Source organism: Salvelinus sp. IW2-2015, linkage group LG14 (genome assembly GCF_002910315.2).
Source record: "Salvelinus sp. IW2-2015 linkage group LG14, ASM291031v2, whole genome shotgun sequence".
NCBI classification, from domain to species: domain Eukaryota; kingdom Metazoa; phylum Chordata; class Actinopteri; order Salmoniformes; family Salmonidae; genus Salvelinus; species Salvelinus sp. IW2-2015.
This window is the reverse complement of record NC_036854.1, coordinates 12,966,240-12,985,581: the sequence shown is the minus strand read 5'-3', so window position 1 is coordinate 12,985,581 and position 19,342 is coordinate 12,966,240. Positions and strand designations below refer to the sequence as shown.

The window sequence follows — 19,342 nt, the reverse complement described above, 5'->3', positions numbered from 1 at the left end:
CAGGATCCCCCACCTCCACTCAGCCTGTGTCTGTCTGTGGAGGAATGTGGCAGTTTGGTGTCAGTCGTGGGGAAGCAGCTGATGATCAGCGACACTGCTGCTGCCCAGTCCTCCCAGCTATGGGCCCAACCGAGGGGAGAGAGCTGGGTGCTGGGGGGTATGACGGCCTCTCTGAGGACCCTGATAACACGTCACTGGTCTCTTCAGAAGCGGGGGGTAGGGTGATGGTCTGATGGAGATAGACTAGGCTTGAGCAGAGCCTGTTTTGTGGCTGTGATCAGAGTGTGTCTGCCAGTGGCCTCGTCGTTCACACAGGGGTGTGGAACACTGTTTACACCTCCAGCCTCTAACCCAAAGCTACATGAAAGCTCAGACTCAGAGCAGCTCTCTGTGAACACACTGCTCCTAGCTATTCAGCTTATCCCCTCAAATTCCAGTCATGTCTCTTCTTGCAGACTGCTGACTTTGTTCATATGAGCTTGAAGAGTATGGCCTTTTCTCAATTGCATACTACTCAAGTCCTCTGTATCCTCAAAACCAATTGGATGAGAAAGCCTGATGTCCCTCCCCTCTGACCTAATGGGTTTTGAGGAGATGAAAGGATGTGAGGAGTATACAATTGATTGAAGGCCCATCTGTTTTGTACTGTGCCTCCCATCGAAACTGCTTAAACGGTTCAAATCTAAAATTGGAGCTTATTTAAAAGTATTTTCGCAAATCTTTTTTTTTTACCATAACTAAGATCAGCAGTTGGAATCAACTTTTAATTAGCAAAATTTTTACTATGCTTGTTACTATTAATCACTGAATAATTGCCATGAATGTTGCCATTTTCATGTATGGATAAACTCACTGTACCGACTGGTTCTACAGTTTACATCGCCCCCTGGTGTTCATTGTGGTTCACTGAACAAAAGCAATATTATAGTAACAATAATAAACAGATCAGAAAAAATTACTTCCACTTTATCATTCTGTTCCTCATTCAAACATTTGGATCTTCACATTTCAACCTAGTGAAGATTGAATCCTTCAAGAGATCTGAGCCCTGACGGCTGGGCGGGCTATCCACAGACCACATTGGGCAAATACATTTGTTTATTTAACGTTGTTATACATTACGTACAGATTTGAGACCCCTTTTAAAATAAAATAACATTAAGAAAACAAGGTCGGGTAAAAAACTGTGTACAAAAAGGGAGCCTTTGTTCCTTTAGGCGAAATCACTGGCAACAAGCGGAAAGATGAACATTCTTTATGGCATGACATGCAGCGCCAGTGTTGGGATGACGCCTCGGTCTCTAGTGCCGCTCTGTCATTTCACTAACGTTAAGCAGGGAACTTTCCATGGCTTGGACACATCCTTCATGCAGAGCATTTGAGTTAGATCAAAGCGCAATTTACATCCAAAACCGGACCTGCAGTTTAGCCTCACTGATAAGAAATGGCCATGAATGAAATCAACATTAGTACACAAGGCTGTAGATTGTCATGACCCCCCACCCCCCACAATCACTCCATGGGGGTACATTTGTATTAAGTAGAGATGCTACTACAGTAGCTAAATTCCAATATGATCTACAGAAATGCACCGATTTCTTATTTTAAAATAGCTAATACATTAATATAGCATATACAGATTTATTTCTAGTCTAAGATGATAGTTTGTGAATTTGAATAAATGGATCGTGCATAAAAACATTCTATTGCTATTAACCTTTGCATATACAGAATATAAATATACAGAAACCTTTTGGTTGTGTCAAATGAATTGAATAAAGCTGGAAAACAAACCCCCATCACTCAGATAAGGTTACCAACCTATGACAGACTGTACATTTATTTTTTTCTATTGTGTTATTGACTGTACGTTTGTTTATGTGTAACTGTTGTTTTTGTCGCACTGCTTTGCTTTATCTTGGCAAGGTCGCAGTTGTAAATGAGAACTTGTTCTCAACTGGCCTACCTGGTTAAATAAAGGTGAAATAAATACATTTGAAAAAGATATCAGAACACAGTGCAGCAGACACACTGTTGTCAGTCATCTCTGGGTCCTAACGAGTCTGAAGACACAGCTTGACTGCCACTGATACCACAAGACCACAGCACACCAGCAGTAGAGAAGGGTGGGAAAACCAACCAGCGATGGACTTTTGGGAGATGCATACAAAAGGCAAGATATGTACTTTGTTAAAAGGGACTAGAACAAAGGAGAAATCCTAGTTGAGTTTAAGAGGGGAAAAATAAAGACATTGCACTTCTATTTTCTGTCAACGTGACAATAACTGAAAAGACAAGATTTGGCCCTCCAATCCAGTGTCTCCCTATTCTGTCCTTTTGAGTTGTCCCCCTGACCGCTCACTTCCTCTTACAGGCGACTCAATTTGCAGTGCTTTATACACACACTAATCATATCATTGTCGGTGTAATGTTGAAGATATAGCCCAACTTTGCAAACACTGGTCAGTTAAACACCATTAACTATGATAATGCCCTTTTAGTATAAAAGCTGTTTGAAAAGATCACCTGACGTTTCAGGCAGTTTTGGTGTGATGGAGTTTTTGCCTGCCTGGTGATATCACCAGGTGGTAAATTTGTTAATAGACCAATAAGAGAGTTCCAAACCTCTCTGCCAATAACAGCTAGTTTTCCCCTCCTCACTCAAACCACTCAGACAGTTCTAGCAAAAATCTTGCTTGAGAAACTGCTGTTGCTAAGGAGCAATTTGCTTCTATTTAACCATTTTAAATTGACAATAAATCACAGTAAGGTACCTAATTGCTACTCAGAAATGATTTTATATTGATTTTTTTTTTTTTTTAACTGGTGCACTGGGTCATTAAAGAAAAACATTGTGTAATGAGTCCTCAGAGGACTGAAAAACAGATGTATCCAGCATTTAAACACTGAACTATGGTGACATTCTGTGATACCATTAATCAAACACAGATGGAACACCCTCAAAGTTCATATAGTTAGAATTCTTTCCCTGTACATTCTGTTTTGACATAAAGTAGGTGAATGTAACTCTCTCATTCTGAACAAAGGACTAGGCCTACTGGTGGATCTTAGAGCGGTGCAGGTTTGACGTGGGATTCAACATCGATATCATAATCAGTGGTAGAAGATGAACATTCAAGTTGAGAGAAAAACCCTCATCTACAGTAGCTACATGTGGAAGATAAAAATAAAAGCCAACATTTATGAAGGGAGAAGATCTTTCTCTGCCTTGTAAAATAGTATCCAGCATGGCAGTCCCAGTAAGGTAGTGTAGTCAGTGTGGGGGCAAAAAGGATCAGTAACTATACACAAACAGAGAAATATACCACTCAGTTGAGGGATATACCATCCATCGATTCTACTATCTTCTCCAAACTAGACCCACATCCTCTCCTCAATATCGGGTCTCATCTCATTGGCTCCTCACCACTGCACGAAGATAGTGACGTGAATCAACAGAGCTCCGAGTGCGTTTCCATAACAACTTAATGATGAGTCAACTCTATCCCCACATATATCCTCCGGGGGACTCTGGTGCAGTCCAGTCTCTCAAATCTCATACAGTATAGTACACAAACACACATGCACTTCAGTCTTTCAGCTCCCCCCCTCCCTCCCTCCCTCTCTCTCTCTATGACGAGCTCTCTCCGGACTCAGCAGCCTTAGACAGGGTCTCCTCCGATGGTGTCTCACTGGAGATCCCGGTGTCTCCGTTCTCCGGGCTGTCACTCACTGACATCTTCTCCAGAGCTGCAGCACAGAGAGAGAGAGAGACGGACATGAATACACTCTCTCTTTACTGGAGCATCTACCGTCACATTCTGTGGGCATTTCAGGTGGATGAAACGCTACATTTTCAGTTCATTCACATATGCTCATATGGCATTTTGGCACTCTTTAAAGTCCATTTTCACATTAACACAAAGACTCCCATTTGTATAAAGCAAGCGAAATGTGAAGACAACACTTTAAAATGCACGCACACTAAAATGAAGCCATACTACTATGAAAACAATGTGTTCGTTTTCTATGAATAATGAGGTACAGCAGACATAACTTACCTTGTAGCGATGCGGCGTCTGCGGTGCCGTTGTTCCTGCTGGCGGCTGACCCCTCCTCCAGCTCATCTAGGTAGAGCCGGTAGCGATGGCCGCCGTCATCCTCATACTCCACGTTCTCATCGTCAGAGTCCACCTCCGGGGCTACGTACACAACCTCAAACTCTATCTCTCCCCTCTGGAGACACACACACACACACACACCACAGAGAGTGAGACAAAACTTAACAAGAGCTTACTTAGTTCATTTGTTGGTTTGCTGAGGCATGATTAACTGTTTTCCCCACCAATGCACAGCAGCAGTCCCGCAGGCTAAATTGACTAACCCCAGCATGAACCTTCATGAACCTCCGGTTGTAGGCTGACTGAGGTCACCACTGCTGTTTTAGAGAGAGGAGAGATGACTGACTCTCAGTAAAAGCTTAACCCCCAGGCTAACCACTAAATGGTCACACAGACTCACACAAAAAGGTGTCACCAACTCAATAAAGGCTTTTGAAATCCCAAAAGGAATGTCTTAGCTTTTTACAATGGTTTTACTTAGCCTGGTCCCTTGGTGTACATGTACCAACGCTTCAATGCAGTCATTATGTCATACATGTATAGCATGACAACAAACATAACAAAGCAAACATATCTGGACCAGCAGGCTACGTTTGCCTGAATTCAAGATGCGAGCACTCAGCCCTTCTCTCCCAGGAGCCGAGTCTGACCTGTTGTGAGAGGATGGTGACAGCTTCCTTGTGTTTGGCGTCCCTCAGGTTGATGCTGTTGACAGCCAGGATGGCATCACCCACATGGAGCCCCCCACAGCGCTCCGCAGGCTGGGTAGGATGGATCTCTGAGATCAGGATGGGCACCCCGTGTTCCTTACCACCCTGTCCATCCGGAAATAAGACACACACACACATATTAAGGTATGGACCATGACAGATGAGCAACACACTACGGGTTAAGACATAGCATTTAACACTTTCTGGTTTGGGCTAAATTGGTGGAGGTTACCGTGATTGAAATTCCAAGTCCCTCGTGATCTTCTTTGGCCAGAACTACTTTACGAATAGGACCAACTCCTTGGGTCTTCTTCAGTACATCGGTTTCCTGAGGGAGAGATCGAACAGGCAAATAAATAGTGAAAAGCAAACAGTAAAAATACCTTAACTACAATTAAGATCAATCCCCTAGCGATGGCTCTGATGTCCACTCACATGCCCTACTGGAGACGGTAGGGGTTTCTTGGGATCGTTGCGCCCCCTGCAGGCTCGGATGACTGTCTTGTGGCGGTGGAGGTGGATCTCAGCCTCCAGCTGGTTCCATAGTTTGTCATGAGCGGGCCCCTTCATGTCCCGACCCAGTAACTGGATCTGCTGAACCCTGGAGACAATGGACCCAAAGACAACCAGTTACCAATGCCAGCATTATTGGTTTCAGGTAGTCCCTCCCTATTTCAAATCTGGGAATTTGGAGGGGAAGATCCTATTTGCGTTATGTCAAGATTAGGGTTGGAGCTGGAGTTAGGGTTGGAGCTGGAGTTAGGGTTGGAGCTGGAGTTAGGGTTGGAGCTGGAGTTAGGGTTGGAGCTGGAGTTAGGGTTGGAGCTGGAGTTAGGGTTGGAGCTGGAGTTAGGGTTGGAGCTGGAGTTAGGGTTACCTTCCAGCCAGCTCTTTGTCCAGGTACTTGGCTGCCAGTCTGGCCCCGTAGACCTCAGCCTGCAGTACGGCGATGTGCCTGCGGAGGGCCTCATTCTCCTTCTTATGCAGCTTGACCTCTGCCTCCAACTTCACTTCCTTCACCTTCTCCTTCTTGTTGGCCTGCAGCTCCCTCTCCTGTCACACACACACACACACACACACACACACACACACACACACACACAAAGAGAAATGGTTGAGTTAAACTCTACAGAGAAAGATAGAGTGCAAGTGCTTTACTCCTATCAGCTTTGGCACTTTGCTGTACAGAGACCCATCCCTGCTCCACTGAGGAGTCAGAGAGAATGGGCCATGACTGGAGGTTGGAGCAGTCTCCTCTGATCAACATTAGAGGAAGCGCAGTTGACAGGCACTGCAGCCGGCCCGCAGGACAGGGAGCAGGAAAAGAGCAGTCCACTGCTGCATCCTCACAGGCTGGGCTGCAGCCACAAAGACCATGTCACAAAAACATGGATACAATACACAGTATCGGTGAAGCAGAAATGAAATATCTACTTGACAACATACACACAAACAAGATAGGTGACTGTGGGTTTGGCTGTCATAAGTTCAAAGCATTGACACTTCTGCTGATTAAGAATGAACAACACGCAAACTGGGTTACTCACACACACACACATCCTGGAAATCATTGACTTCCCTTTGCGCTTTTTTGACTATTGAAACAAAACACGTTCCAAGTATCAAAACATGCACATTCCAATCAAATGGGGCAACACGGACATACATGAATAGGCAATAACAGACAATGCAACAAAGCTACAATAATTCCAGATCTGTTGTCACTGTCAGTCATTGCTAGCATGAGCCCCATAGACAGCCTGTTGGACTTGTTGATGAACTGTTGTTAGCAAGAGCAGGAAAAGACAGACCTTGAGGGTGGGATGAGTACAGACACAGACGCACAGCTATCCCCAACCAAAAAACCACACACACAGAGGACATGCACACACTTACCATCTCCTCCACTGAGGGAACAGGCTTAAGGTGAGAAGAACAGAGAAGGGGTAAGAGGTTAGAAAATCACAGCCAAGCAGTGGGGAAGAATGTGACCATTTACCACTTTACAGGCCCACTGGAACCTTAGCAGGTATACCAGATTCAGGTACAGTAACGCATCAACAAAGGTAAAAAAAAAGGTATTTGTATTTCTTCCCAAGAATGTCCAAGACGTATACAGGTAGTTTTATTCTCGGACGGAACTGCGACATAAGAAACCTTGAAACCACAGTAGGAATCACAAAGTAGAAACTAGAGCGAGAGTAGTGTGGGTGTGAGGGTGTGTGGTCGGTGCCCTACCATCCTGTCTTTGATGGAGTCCGAGTCCACGGTCTGTCCAGCCTTGGCGTGAAGCTGCAGCTGCATGGCATGGAGCTGGAGGAGCTGGTCGTGGACCTCCCTCTCCACCACCACCTTCTCTGCCTGCACGTCAGTCAGCTCCGATCGCAGGCCAACCAGCTGAGCCTGGAGGAGAGGGAGAGAGAGTCAGACAGACAGAGTTACATAATTGTACGCTTCTTCAGACTTCCTAGATTCTTAGGAACCCTCATCATCATGTATGTTTAGTCAAGTCAAGTGTACCAGGCCCAAATCATTATCCCAACACCGATCAAATTCCATTTTTCCCGTTTTACATTTCCACTCTGCTCTCTATCAGATTTTTCAATACTATTTTTCTTAGAAAGCAGGCTCCTTGTTATTCAAGCCTGAATGAATTGTGCCAAAATGAATTGGCCTACAGATCTTGCGCTGAAGGTTGTCTATTGTACACAACAAAACCCTGGGGAAAAAAATATAATTTGTGCTCGTCTCTGGAGCTTATTCAGCTTGGCAACATGGGAAGCAGAGTTGAGTGCAGAGAACAATTCATCTATTTATTTATGCCATTGAACTGGGGCCACCTGCATGTCACAGCTGAAGGAATGAATTGATCCACAGTATGCTTTGAATAAGGTTAGGATTCACTCCACCTATGATGATGAAAGAGGAGTGTGATTATATCATGTGAATCTAACTGAGTACTATACTACCTGTCTCCTAAATGATTTATCAATCATCATCCTCAGACAGAGACTCATCTATCATTGCAGTAATCAGGCAGGCCTTCATTATAATAGAGACCCAGTCTAAATCAAACAGGCCTAGAATATTCTATAGTACAACCCACCATTTAAGACAGTTTAGCCTGTATTTACTCCTCAAATGTAGGGTAGTAGGGGACAAAAGTTTAAATAATTCAGGACATTAGGAGTGTGTGTCTGTTTGCTGACCACTTTGGCCTCTATTCAGACTGAGGCAGCCCACATGTCTGGACACACAGGTGGCTGTATGCTACATCAGGAGAAACATTAGCCTACACAGTGCAGCTGCTGGCATCGCACGCCAAACCAACCGACAAAATACAAAGACACATACAGACATGCAAGCAGACAAATGCACACACACACACACATGTCAAAAAGGGGCAGGACTTCCTGATGTGACACAGAGTGTTGGGCAAGTGTGGAATGTGTGTCTCGTGGTTGGAGTCTCTATATCCTTGCTCCTAAACAATGTGCTCTCTAAGCATGAAGGAAGGAAAAGACAGGCGTCCGGCTGACCTCTTCCTGATAAACTATACCTGAGTAACAGTCCGGAGACGAGGCTGAGGAAGTCTTAATAGCTGAGCAATCACTTTTTTATGTTTGGTAATCAATAACAGTCTAGTAGGGCAGGCCTATATAGGGCTGTTGCGGTGACCGTATTACCGCCGCATCGGCGGTCACGAGTCATGACGGCAGTCAAATTCCACGTGACCGTATAGTCACGGTGATTAGGCTTCTCCAAGCTCTGATGCTGCTGGTCATTAGTAGCCTACCAAACTTGCTAACTGCCTGGTACTCAGCACTCTATTGTCCCTCTAATCACTGACGACAATGCAAATGTATTTGAAAATCTAATCAAACACTTCATGAGAACCCATGAYCTCATGCTGCGCAACATTTCAATAGGCTATGCAATTGCGTGAGAAAACACGCCTCTACTAAAAAGAGGAGAATCGCACCAGCTTCCTATAGGCTAGGCCTACTATATTTATTGCCTCAACTTCCCTAATATTAAGCACTTTGCTTATATTTACAACAGAAGTATAGCCTACCTGCCTGGCATGAAAATAAACCATGGGGAAAAGTGTCCTCAATTCGCTATTTAAGTGCATAGATGACATCTATTTTTTCCCGATGCCCCTGTTTCGATACAAGTGCATGATAATGGTCCATTCTAAATCAAAACAAATTTCACACATACAGTACCAGTCAAAAGGTTGGACACACCTACTCATTCCAGGGTTTTTCTTTATTATTTTCTACATTGTAGAATAATAGTGAAGACATCAAAACTATGAAATAACACATATGGAATCATGTAGTAACCAAAAGAATGTAGTAAACAAATATTTATTTCTCGCACAGAATAGGTCGACTTTTGTACTCTGGAGGATAGTAGATTGACATAGGCTAGTGCTTTTGCTGTCCATTATGCCTACTCATCTTGTTGGCTGACGAAAAGTAAATGTGGACGTTCTTCCAATATCTTCAATATGCACCTCGGAATTTGATCCGATGTGTCTGTCTTCACTTGTAGCCTGTGAGAAAGACCCAATCACGTGATGGAGCACACAGCACTCAGGGAGAAGGGCACAATGGCCACTGGCCGCAAAAGGCATGGATTTTTGGGGGCCTTTGATGTATATTTAGCATGAGCTTCTGACCTACCCTTCCTGCTATAAACCCGATACCTGACRTGGGGACGACCACCATCTAATATGACCATTGTATCAACCTACCATTAGCTCATAAAACTACTGTAGGCCGGTGGAAAACATGTAGGCCTAGGTAAGGATGTAACAATGCAGATCTAACCTATTTTCTCTAAATATATCTTAGAATAATTTGAAATGGTCACACACTCTGCCAGTGGACAGAAACCTTAGGCATTTCGCAAATTGCATGATAGCGGATTTCCCACAAATGTTGTTTACTTTAGCCACGTCAAATAGCCTAATAGGCAATGTAGTTCTAGTGTTGTTGGGGGCCAACTGCTTGTGTAAAGCCAGATTTCCTGGCCTCAGCAATACATTGAGCTGAAGCTGAAGGCTGAAATTCAGTATTGATTTACAAGCAGTAATAAGAGCTCTATGGTAGTCAGGAATTGCTGGGAAAGTCTTGTTGACAGAGTCAACTACACTCCTGATCAAACATTCATTAATGTGAGCATGGTGAGGTCATATGTGGAGTAAGGGTTAGGATGATCCTTCATTTTGTTTCTCTCATCAATAGATTTGGCAACGTGGAGGGGCACTCAAATCGTGTGTGTGTGATGCCTGATTAGCTARGTCAATTAGCTATTTCAATTGACAGTCAGCTGGATGGGCAGAGACGCACTGTCACGGAAAGTGACATTCTGACAGCTATTTAATAATTCATACATAACCAGCATACGCTTACATACCAGATGATCATACACATACTTTTTAACGTTGATACAAGAAAAGCTTGTGCTCACCTCGACTTTGTGATTAAGTTGAAAAATTGTCTGGGCTTTGTGGCAAAGCTGAGCAAAACAGGAGCTGAGACTTGTCATCTTTTGACGACCCTCGTAGGTGATGTCAGCTTGATCTGGATCGATTTCTCCCAGTAGTAAATCGACGTCAACAAACGCCTTGTCAAACTCCTTCTCAAGAACCTCAAGCCACCGAAACATGGACATCCCCGTGCCTGGACTGACCAGTGCAGTGCCCTGGGCTGACGGAGAGACACCGGCCGAGGCAGACATTTCAACAGTGCAGGCTAAAGGCTTTAMCTAAATCTAGCTGGCTAACCTAGCCGCTTCTTTTCACAAATAAAAACAGCGCTTTGCCTTTGTACGTTTACTGAATCGTAATACTTGAGTTACACCGTACTCTAAATGCCCAAATCATACGAAACAGTTACGTTTCAGAAAAGACTAGCTAAATTGAATGAACTTCGTTCTTTCCCAACCCCTAATCATATCAGGAAATCKGAAATCGGATATGGATCATAGTTATCAGAGATGAAACAGGAAGCGAGACATTTCACTCGCTCCTTTTTTCTGGTTCATATACAAATCAATGAACTAAGCGGACCAGACCCAGCAGCTAATGCATTGGTGCCTATGGGAGAAACACCCCTTAAGCAGACCGGAACTGTGACCATTTTTTTTCAATTGTAAATGGCCTGAGTGGGACATCTTTATTTATCCGCCACATTTTAAAGCTATTAATCGACTACAACAGTCTGCCACACAGCAGAGAAAAATATATCGATAGCAGAGATAGTCGATCTCTGTTGAGCTTTGGGACAGTTTACTGCGAAGAGGCGAAGCTGAGTAAAAGCAGAGTTGGAATTCCAGTGTTGGTAGAAGAAAACGTCACAGCTGTATCAAGTAAAGAAAAGACAAATGCAGCGGTTCATAGATGTGAGCACCTGTGTTATGATAAGAAGTGACGTATTGAAAAGTTAAAGGAGCATGGAGATGTCTTAAAGAGAAAAGGGGAGTCAGGAGAAGCTATGGATGAGTTCTCTACCCTTACAAAAAATATTACAGCTTTGAAAGTGCAGTAACTGCAGTTGACTGTGGTATTTTGGACGCAGTAATTGCAGAATAACTTTAGTGAACTGCACTCTTATTGCAGTTACACTGCAAATTACTGCATAAAAGTATTTTGGACGCAGTATTTGCAGCATACTGCAGTGCACTGAAGTTATACTGCACTCTGACTGCAATCTTTTTTCGTAAGGGCATGTTTGAGATGACAAGGGTGTTTGAGATGACAAGGGTGTTGGAGGGCTAAGCGTTTGATGAGCGTAGCACAGAGTTGGTTCAGGAGAGGGAGGTCTGCCATGGATGCCCTGATGACAGTTAGCACAGACATAGCCAAGGCCCTGACAATAAAAGAGGTGATGAGTGTTGTGTATTTTGACATTGAGAAAGCTTTCAATACCATGTGGAGGGAAGGGTTGTTGATCAAGTTCGATCGAGTCATACGGGTGAAGGTGGGGTCAGAATTGTCAGTGTGGTTTTAAGTGGGCAATGTTTCTTCTCAGCAAAGTGTAGTTAGTCCGGTGTTGTTAACCCTGATGATAGATMACATATTTAAAGCTGCAATATGTAACATTTTGGGCGATCTGTCCAAATTCACATAGAAATGTGAGTTATAGATCTGTCATTCTCATAGAAAGCAAGTCTTAAATGCGGTAGATCTGTTCCATGTGCACTATTTCTATGCTGCCTGTTTGTAAGTTTAATTTTTGCATCTTTTACCTTCACTTTTATACACCAGCTTCAAACAGCMGAAAATACAATATTTTTGGTTATGGAAAATATATTTCACAGTGGTTTAGATGGTAAAACGATTCTTTATATTGACTSCTTTTTTGTCACAAACTGAAATTAGGCTAACTATTTGAATTTTGGCAACCAGGAAATGGCAGTGATTTCTCTGCAAATTGCATCTTTAAGGAGGTGGGACAGGGAGTAGGCGTGGCTTTGTATGCCGAAGAGTATGGAAGAGAGGTGGGGATGTCAAATGTGTGATGAGYAAGATGCAAGAAGCTGTGAGAGTTGTGGAAGATTGGTCTCTAACATGGGGGGTTTAGGATGTCTGTGGCCAAGTCCTGCTTTATGGTGTATTCGAGGAGGAAGGTTACCGATTTTAGGCTGCAAATATATGGTGTCMGAGTTTAAGTATTTAGGTATGGGGTTTAATGAGAGTCTTATATGGAAGGGACATGTTGAGTATATTGAAATTAAATGTAGGAAGGTGCTGAACCTCACGAAAGCAGTAGCAGGGTATGATTGAGGGTTGAATACACCAACACTGTTGTATATGTATCAGGCATTGATCAGGTCATCTTTGGATTATGGGTGCTTTGTATATGGATTGGCAGCCAAAACAGTACTACGGCATAGGATACCGTCAAGGGTCCTTAGACTGTGCGTGGGTGCCTTCAGGACGACACCTGTTGAGGCATTGTAGGTGGATAGTGGGGAACTGCCACTGAGGATAAGGCAGGACAAACTTGCATTAGCCTACTGGGTGAGGTTGAAAGGGAGTTCAGAAGGACATCTTACTGGTAGAATATGGACTGGGGGAGAGAGAGATAGGGCTGCCAATTGCATTGGGGAACGTTCCTCCATGGATGTTTCTGAAACCAAGTGTAGATGTGGACATGATTGAGGGCAGGAGAGAATGGGGTGAGGACGTGGTGTCTAGGGCTTTTTCACTTTCTTTGAGGAACAGAACTAATTAAGAGAATTTAATGTAGGTAGGCTGGGACTGTCCTCACACTCCAGTACAGTAGGTGGCGGTGTATGCACTTTCAAATTTGAATGCGATCCGCCAACCCAATCCCAAAGAAGAAGAGGCGGCGAAGCGAAAGGGTTTGCTCCACGATAAGCAGACCGCCTGTCTTCCCGCCTTTGGGACACCGACTTCCATTGTTAGGCCTTGCACTAGGAGCAGGGCCTAAAACTAACTTTTTTGTATTCCAGCCACTGTGGCAGGTAGATTAGAAAATATATTTTCTGCAAAATTTTCACCAAAAAACTGATGAGCATGCTTAGTAATGTTTCTAAAACAAGAAATGTATTACTAATAAGATGTAATGTGGGATATTGCTCGATTTGACTTAAAGAAGCACTATGCAGAAATCGCTCCGGCATTTCCTGGTTGCTAATATACTAATAGTTTGCTTAATTTCAGTTTGTGACAAAACAAGCAAGTATAGTATAGAGAATAATTGTACATTCTAAACCATCTAAATTTTCCATAACCKAAAATATTTTTCAGCTTTTGAAGTTGGTGTACAAAACCGAAAGTAAAAACAAAACTTAAGAACGGGAAGCATAGAAATAATGCACATAGAAGAGATCTACTGCGTCTTACACTTGATTTCAATGCGAAAGAGAGATCTATAACTCACATTTCTATGTGAATTTGGTCAGGTCGCCCAAAAATGTACATATTGCACAGGGGTTGGAACCTGTTCAGGGAACAGAACCGAAAACCGGAAAATAACTTAATTATTTAAGTAACAGAAACGGAAACAAATGTAATCCATACTGTTCCGGAACAGAACCGTGATTTTAAAAGCATGTAAACCGGTTAATAACATTATTTTACGTTCCAGGCATTTTRTTCTAGTCCAACAAAAAAAACTCAACAACGCGCCTATGCAAAGCCCTCACTCAGTCACTCATAAACTTATTCCAGTGTCTGCCTGCAAGCTGAAAATCTTTGCCAAGGTGTGCATCATGTTTAGGCTACCTACCCCTCTACCGCCGAAGCAAAGGCTACTGTACTGATGTGAGAGAGGAATTWATATTTTTTATTAGACAGAAGAATGATAATTAAGGCCTATAGGTCTAGTTATAACATTTCACGTTGTATTTAAAATTTTAAAAACTAAGACATGTATTTAATTCTGGTGCCGCTCTGCACACACAAGCTTGCTAGCTCAAGCTTGTTAGCTAACAAGATGTCTAGCACTTCAAGCCTGCTCCTCAACCCTCTCTCGCTCTCTCCCCACCCATAAAATGTCAGTCACATCTTGTGCCATAAGCAACACTTGTCTGTCCATCACGCATGTAAACAACTAGCTTGCCTGCCCTATCTGCACTGATTGGTGAAGTAAATTAATGAGCTAAAAAGGTTGATTTCACAGGTTAAAAATGAACAGAAAGGAATGAAATGAACCAGTTCAGAAGTTTATTTTGTTGGTTGGAACAATGTAACGGAAAAAAAAGTGGAAACAATTGGAAAATAATGTTGGTTCCAACCKCCTATATTGCAGCTGTAATATTCTGTGACCTTGAGTCTTTTACATTTTAATTTTTTAATTTTTTAAACTCTGTTTATTCAGTTTTACACACATAATAAGACCACACAATAAATAATATTTTATATATACACTGCTCAAAAAAATAAAGGGAACACTAAAATAACACATCCTAGATCTGAATGAATGAAATATTCTTATTAAATACTTTTTTCTTTACATAGTTGAATGTGCTGACAACAAAATCACACAAAATTATCTGGATTTGGAGTCACACTCAAAATTAAAGTGGAAAACCACACTAACAGGCTGATCCAACTTTGATGTAATGTCCTTAAAACAAGTCAAAATGAGGCTCAGTAGTGTGTGTGGCTCCAGTGCTTTATGACTCCTTACAACGCCTGGGCATGCTCCTGATGAGGTGGCGGATGGTCTCCTGAGGGATCTCCTCCCAGACCTGGACTAAAGCATCCGCCAACTCTGGACAGTCTGTGGTGGCAACGTGGCGTTGGTGGATGGAGCGAGACATTATGTCCCAGATGTGCTCAATTGGATTCAGGTCTGGGGAACGGCGGGCCAGTCCATAGCATCAATGCCTTCCTCTTGCAGGAACTGCTGACACACTCCAGCCACATGACGGCCTAGCATTGTCTTGCATTAGGAGGAACCCAGGGCCAACTGCACCAGCATATGGTCTCACAAGGGGTCTGAGGATCTAATCTCGGTACCTAATGGCAGTCAGGCTACCTCTGGCGAGCACATGGAGGGCTGTGCGGCCCCCCAAAGAATGCACCCACACCATGATGACCCACGCCAAACCGGTCATGCTGGAGGATGTTGCAGGCAGCAGAACGTTCTCCACGGCGTCTCCAGACTCTGTCACGTCTGTCACGTGGCTCAGTGTGAATCTGCTTTCATTTGTGAAGAGCACAGGGCGCCAGTGGCGAATTTGCCAATCTTGGTGTTCTCTGGCAAATGCAAAACGTCCTGGCACGGTGTTGGGCTGTAAGCACAACCCCACCTGTGGCGTCGGGCCTCCATACCACCTCATGGAGTCTGTTTCTGACCGTTTGAGCAGCAACTGACATTTGTGGCCTGCTGGAGGTCATTTTGGCGGGCTCTGCAGTGCTCCTGCCTTCCTCCTTGCACAAAGGCGGAGGTAGCGGTCCTGCTGCTGGGTTGTTGCCCTCCTACGGCCCCTCCACTGTCTCCTGATGTACTGGCCTGTCTCTGGTAGCCTCCATGCTCTGGACACTACGCTGACGACAAAAATGTGCTTTTCTTTCAAAAACAAGGACATTTTAAGTGACCCCAAACTTTTGAAGCGGTAGTGTATATAAAAAAAAAAGTGTTAACAACCAATTGTTAATAACCAGTTGTCACCGAATAGTTGTAATATAATAGTAGCCTTACGTTTATTTTATTTTATTAATGCTAATGCTGTTTCATGTGTTTTTTTTTTGACTTAATACTTTGGGATACTGGTCCTATGTCAGATTTTATGAGGGTTCCAGATTGGGAACTGTATTTGTCTGTTTTTTGTGGTATGGATGAGGTATTTGATTGGGAATGGGGATACATTTTCATGATGGGAAATGAATTAATCATAAATGTGGAAATAGAAGATCTGTTTGGTTTCAATTCCCCCGGTGAACTGAATGGTATTTGGAACTATAACGAGTCTGGAATATGATCAGTTAAGCCATTCAATCCAGTTAACAGGCTAATGTAAATAATGAATTATGTTGGCTTCCTACCGTATGGGACTTCAAGGCCGTTTCATGATGATTATTATGTTGTGTCAATCATGTTATATACTTAGGCTATTGTACAACTAACAAGGCATTGCCAGCATTTTAGGACTACTGCCTCTGCCCAGAGGCCTACTAGGTTTTTCATGGCAACGGCCATTAGAGTTCACTTTGCACGTATGAGCCTGGTTAGAGTCCCTGTTGCAGCATTCACTTTCTTCTGGCTACATTGGTGGCAGCATTGGCGACAGTCCAGCCCAAGTCTAATTCTGTGTTCTAGTGGTGGGAAGCATTCTGTTTTTCAACATTGTGTTGGGTGTAATCCATTGATAATATCTAGTGAACAATGGATAAGCAACAATGGGTGTAACGGATAGAAGTGATCACTACAGGTGTGATCAAGACTATAATCAAGTTGCCTGAAGCTGAATGGAAAGTGCTATGTCTGACCAGTTTTCAGAAGAAATCCTCTGTGACTGTCTAATTTACATAAGTTTACTTACCAATGTGGCCCCAAAGCAAACACATTCTACAATTTACAAACTACCTGTTTAAAGTGTTATTATACCATTGGTGTTATTTTGTTTACAGAAGCTTAAATATCTAATAACTGACAATGATCCACATCATATAAGTAAACAAATAATATAAGTGTTATGCAGCAAAACACAACTATCCTTTATTTAGGATGCAAACAGTAATATGAATCACTGTTGAACCAACCTGTTCTGATCTAATGAGATGGATGTAGGATTTTCTACGGCCTAGAAACAAGGCCTTTCCCAGTCAGGAATGACGAAGCTAGACCCTCTTGGTTCTCATTGGCTAGGACTGTACTCAAGTTAGGGGTTATATGTCAGATATCCTATACAACTTTTTCCAACATCTTATACTCAATAAGTTGTAAATAACCCTTTTTAAGGTGATATAACATGTACAGTTGAAGTCGGAAGTTTACATAAACCTTAGCCAAATACATTTAAACTCAGTTTTTCACAATTCCTGACATTTAATCCTAGTAAAATTCCCTGTCTTAGGTCAGTTAGGATCACCACTTATTTTAAGAATGTGAATGTCAGAATAATAGTAGAGAGAATGATTTATTTCAGCTTTTATTTATTTCATCACATTCCCAGTGGGTCAGAAGTTTACATACACTCAATTAGTATTTGGTAGCATTGCTTTAAATTGTTTAACTTGGGTCAAACGTTTCAGGTAACCTTCACAAAGCTTCCCACAATAAGTTGGGTGAATTTTGGCCCATTCCTCCTGACAGAGCTGGTGTAACCTTGCTCGCACACACCTTTTCAGTTTTGCCCACAAATGTTCTATAGGATTGAGGTCAGGGCTTTGTGATGGCCACTCCAATACCTTGACTTTGTTATCCTTAAGCCACTTTGGAAGTATGCTTGGGGTCATTGTCCATTTGGAAGATCCATTTGCGACCAAGTTTTAACTTCCTGACTGATGTCTTGAGATGTTGCTTCAATATACCCACTATATGTTTCTTCTTCATGATTCATCTTTTTTGTGAAGTGCACCAGTCCCTCCTGCAGACAAGCACCCCCACAACATGATGCTGCCACCCCGTGCTTCACAGTTGGGATGGTGTTCTTCGGCTTGCAAGCCTCCCCTTTTAATTTTTCCTCCAAACATAATGATGGTCATTATGGCCGAGCAGGTCTATTTTCGTTTCATCACACCAGAGGACATTTCTCAAAAAAGTATGATCTTTGTCCCATGTGCAGTTGCAAACCGTAGTCTGGATTTTTTGGCGGTTTTGGAGCAGTGGCTTCTTCCTTGCTGGGCGGCCTTTCAGGTTATGTCACTATAGGACTCGTTTTACTGTGGATATAGATACTTTTGAACCTGTTTCCTCCAGCATCTTCACAAGGTCCTTTTCTGTTGTTCTGGGATTGATTTGCACTTTTCGCATCTCTAGGAGACAGAACGCGTGTCCTTCCTGAGCGGTTTGACGGCTGCGTAGTCCCATGGTGTTTATAATTGCGTACTATTGTTTGTACAGATGACATGGTACCTTCAGGCATTTGGAAATTGCTCCCAAGGATGAACCAGACTTGTGGAGGTCTACATTTTTTTCTGAGGTCTTGGCTGATTTCTTTTGATTTTCCGCTGATGTCAAGCAAAGAGGCACTGAGTTTGAAGGTAGGCCTTGAACATCTTCCACAGGTACACCTCCAATTGACTCAAATGATGTCAATTAGCCTATCAGAAMCTTCTAAAGCCATGACATCATTTTCTGGAATTTTCCAATCTGTTTAAAGGCACAGTCAACTTAGTGTATGTAATCTTCTGACCCACTTGAATTGTGATACAGTGAATTATAAGTGAAATAATCTGTCCTGTAAACAGTTGTTGGAAAAATTACTTGTGTCATCCACAAAGTCGATGTCCTAACCGACTTGCCAAAACTATAGTTTGTTAACAAGAAAATTGTGGAGTGGTTGAAAAAACGAGTTTTAATGACTCCAACCTAAGTGTATGTAAACTTCCAACTTCAACTGTATACTACCACGGGTGAAACCATGTCTTTGTCAAATGCAGCTGTATTGACCCTCTGGGAAGWAAAAACTTCGTTTCACAGTGTCCGTTGAGTTCTTACTCTAATAATATAACCTAACATAAGGAAGTTACTTTTAGCTGTGTAGCCTATATAWAAAAAACATTGAACTGCTGTATTAACAGCTACTGCAATATACATTAGTAAATAGGTATAAGTAGAATACACAGACAGACTTGCACTTCTAGGGTACTAAACCTGCACATGACCTCTAGGTTGTATGTGATTTGGTAGACAACACTGGGGAGTTTTTGCCGTTTGATGAGTTCATTGGTAAATTTCAGGTTAATATTACTCAGAGAGAATATTTGAAGGTTTGCAAAGCAATTCCACTTCCTTTACTAGGACTTATTAAGAACACTTTGTTATATTATGAGGTTGTTCTCTCTTTTCTAAGTTTACA

At 42.7% G+C, this 19,342-nt stretch overlaps 1 protein-coding gene across 2 annotated transcripts; it reads right to left on the bottom strand.

The window, feature by feature from the left end:
- Positions 1-949: 949 nt before the first annotated feature.
- Positions 950-10,880, bottom strand: gopc (golgi-associated PDZ and coiled-coil motif containing). 2 transcript variants are annotated; one of them, XM_023999523.2, is made up of 9 exons: positions 10,313-10,880; positions 7,070-7,234; positions 6,728-6,751; positions 5,709-5,884; positions 5,267-5,432; positions 5,064-5,159; positions 4,772-4,936; positions 4,062-4,236; positions 950-3,750 (listed from the first exon to the last, which is right to left on the bottom strand). In XM_023999523.2, the coding sequence occupies exons 1-9, from the start codon at positions 10,580-10,582 to the stop codon at positions 3,632-3,634; spliced, it is 1,356 nt and encodes a 451-aa protein (XP_023855291.1). In that variant the 5' UTR covers positions 10,583-10,880; the 3' UTR covers positions 950-3,631. The 2 variants fall into 2 exon arrangements, with proteins under 2 accessions (XP_023855291.1, XP_023855292.1); XM_023999524.2 differs by lacking the exon at positions 6,728-6,751 and having other exon boundaries at positions 10,313-10,877.
- Between the last annotated feature and the right edge of the window lie 8,462 nt (positions 10,881-19,342).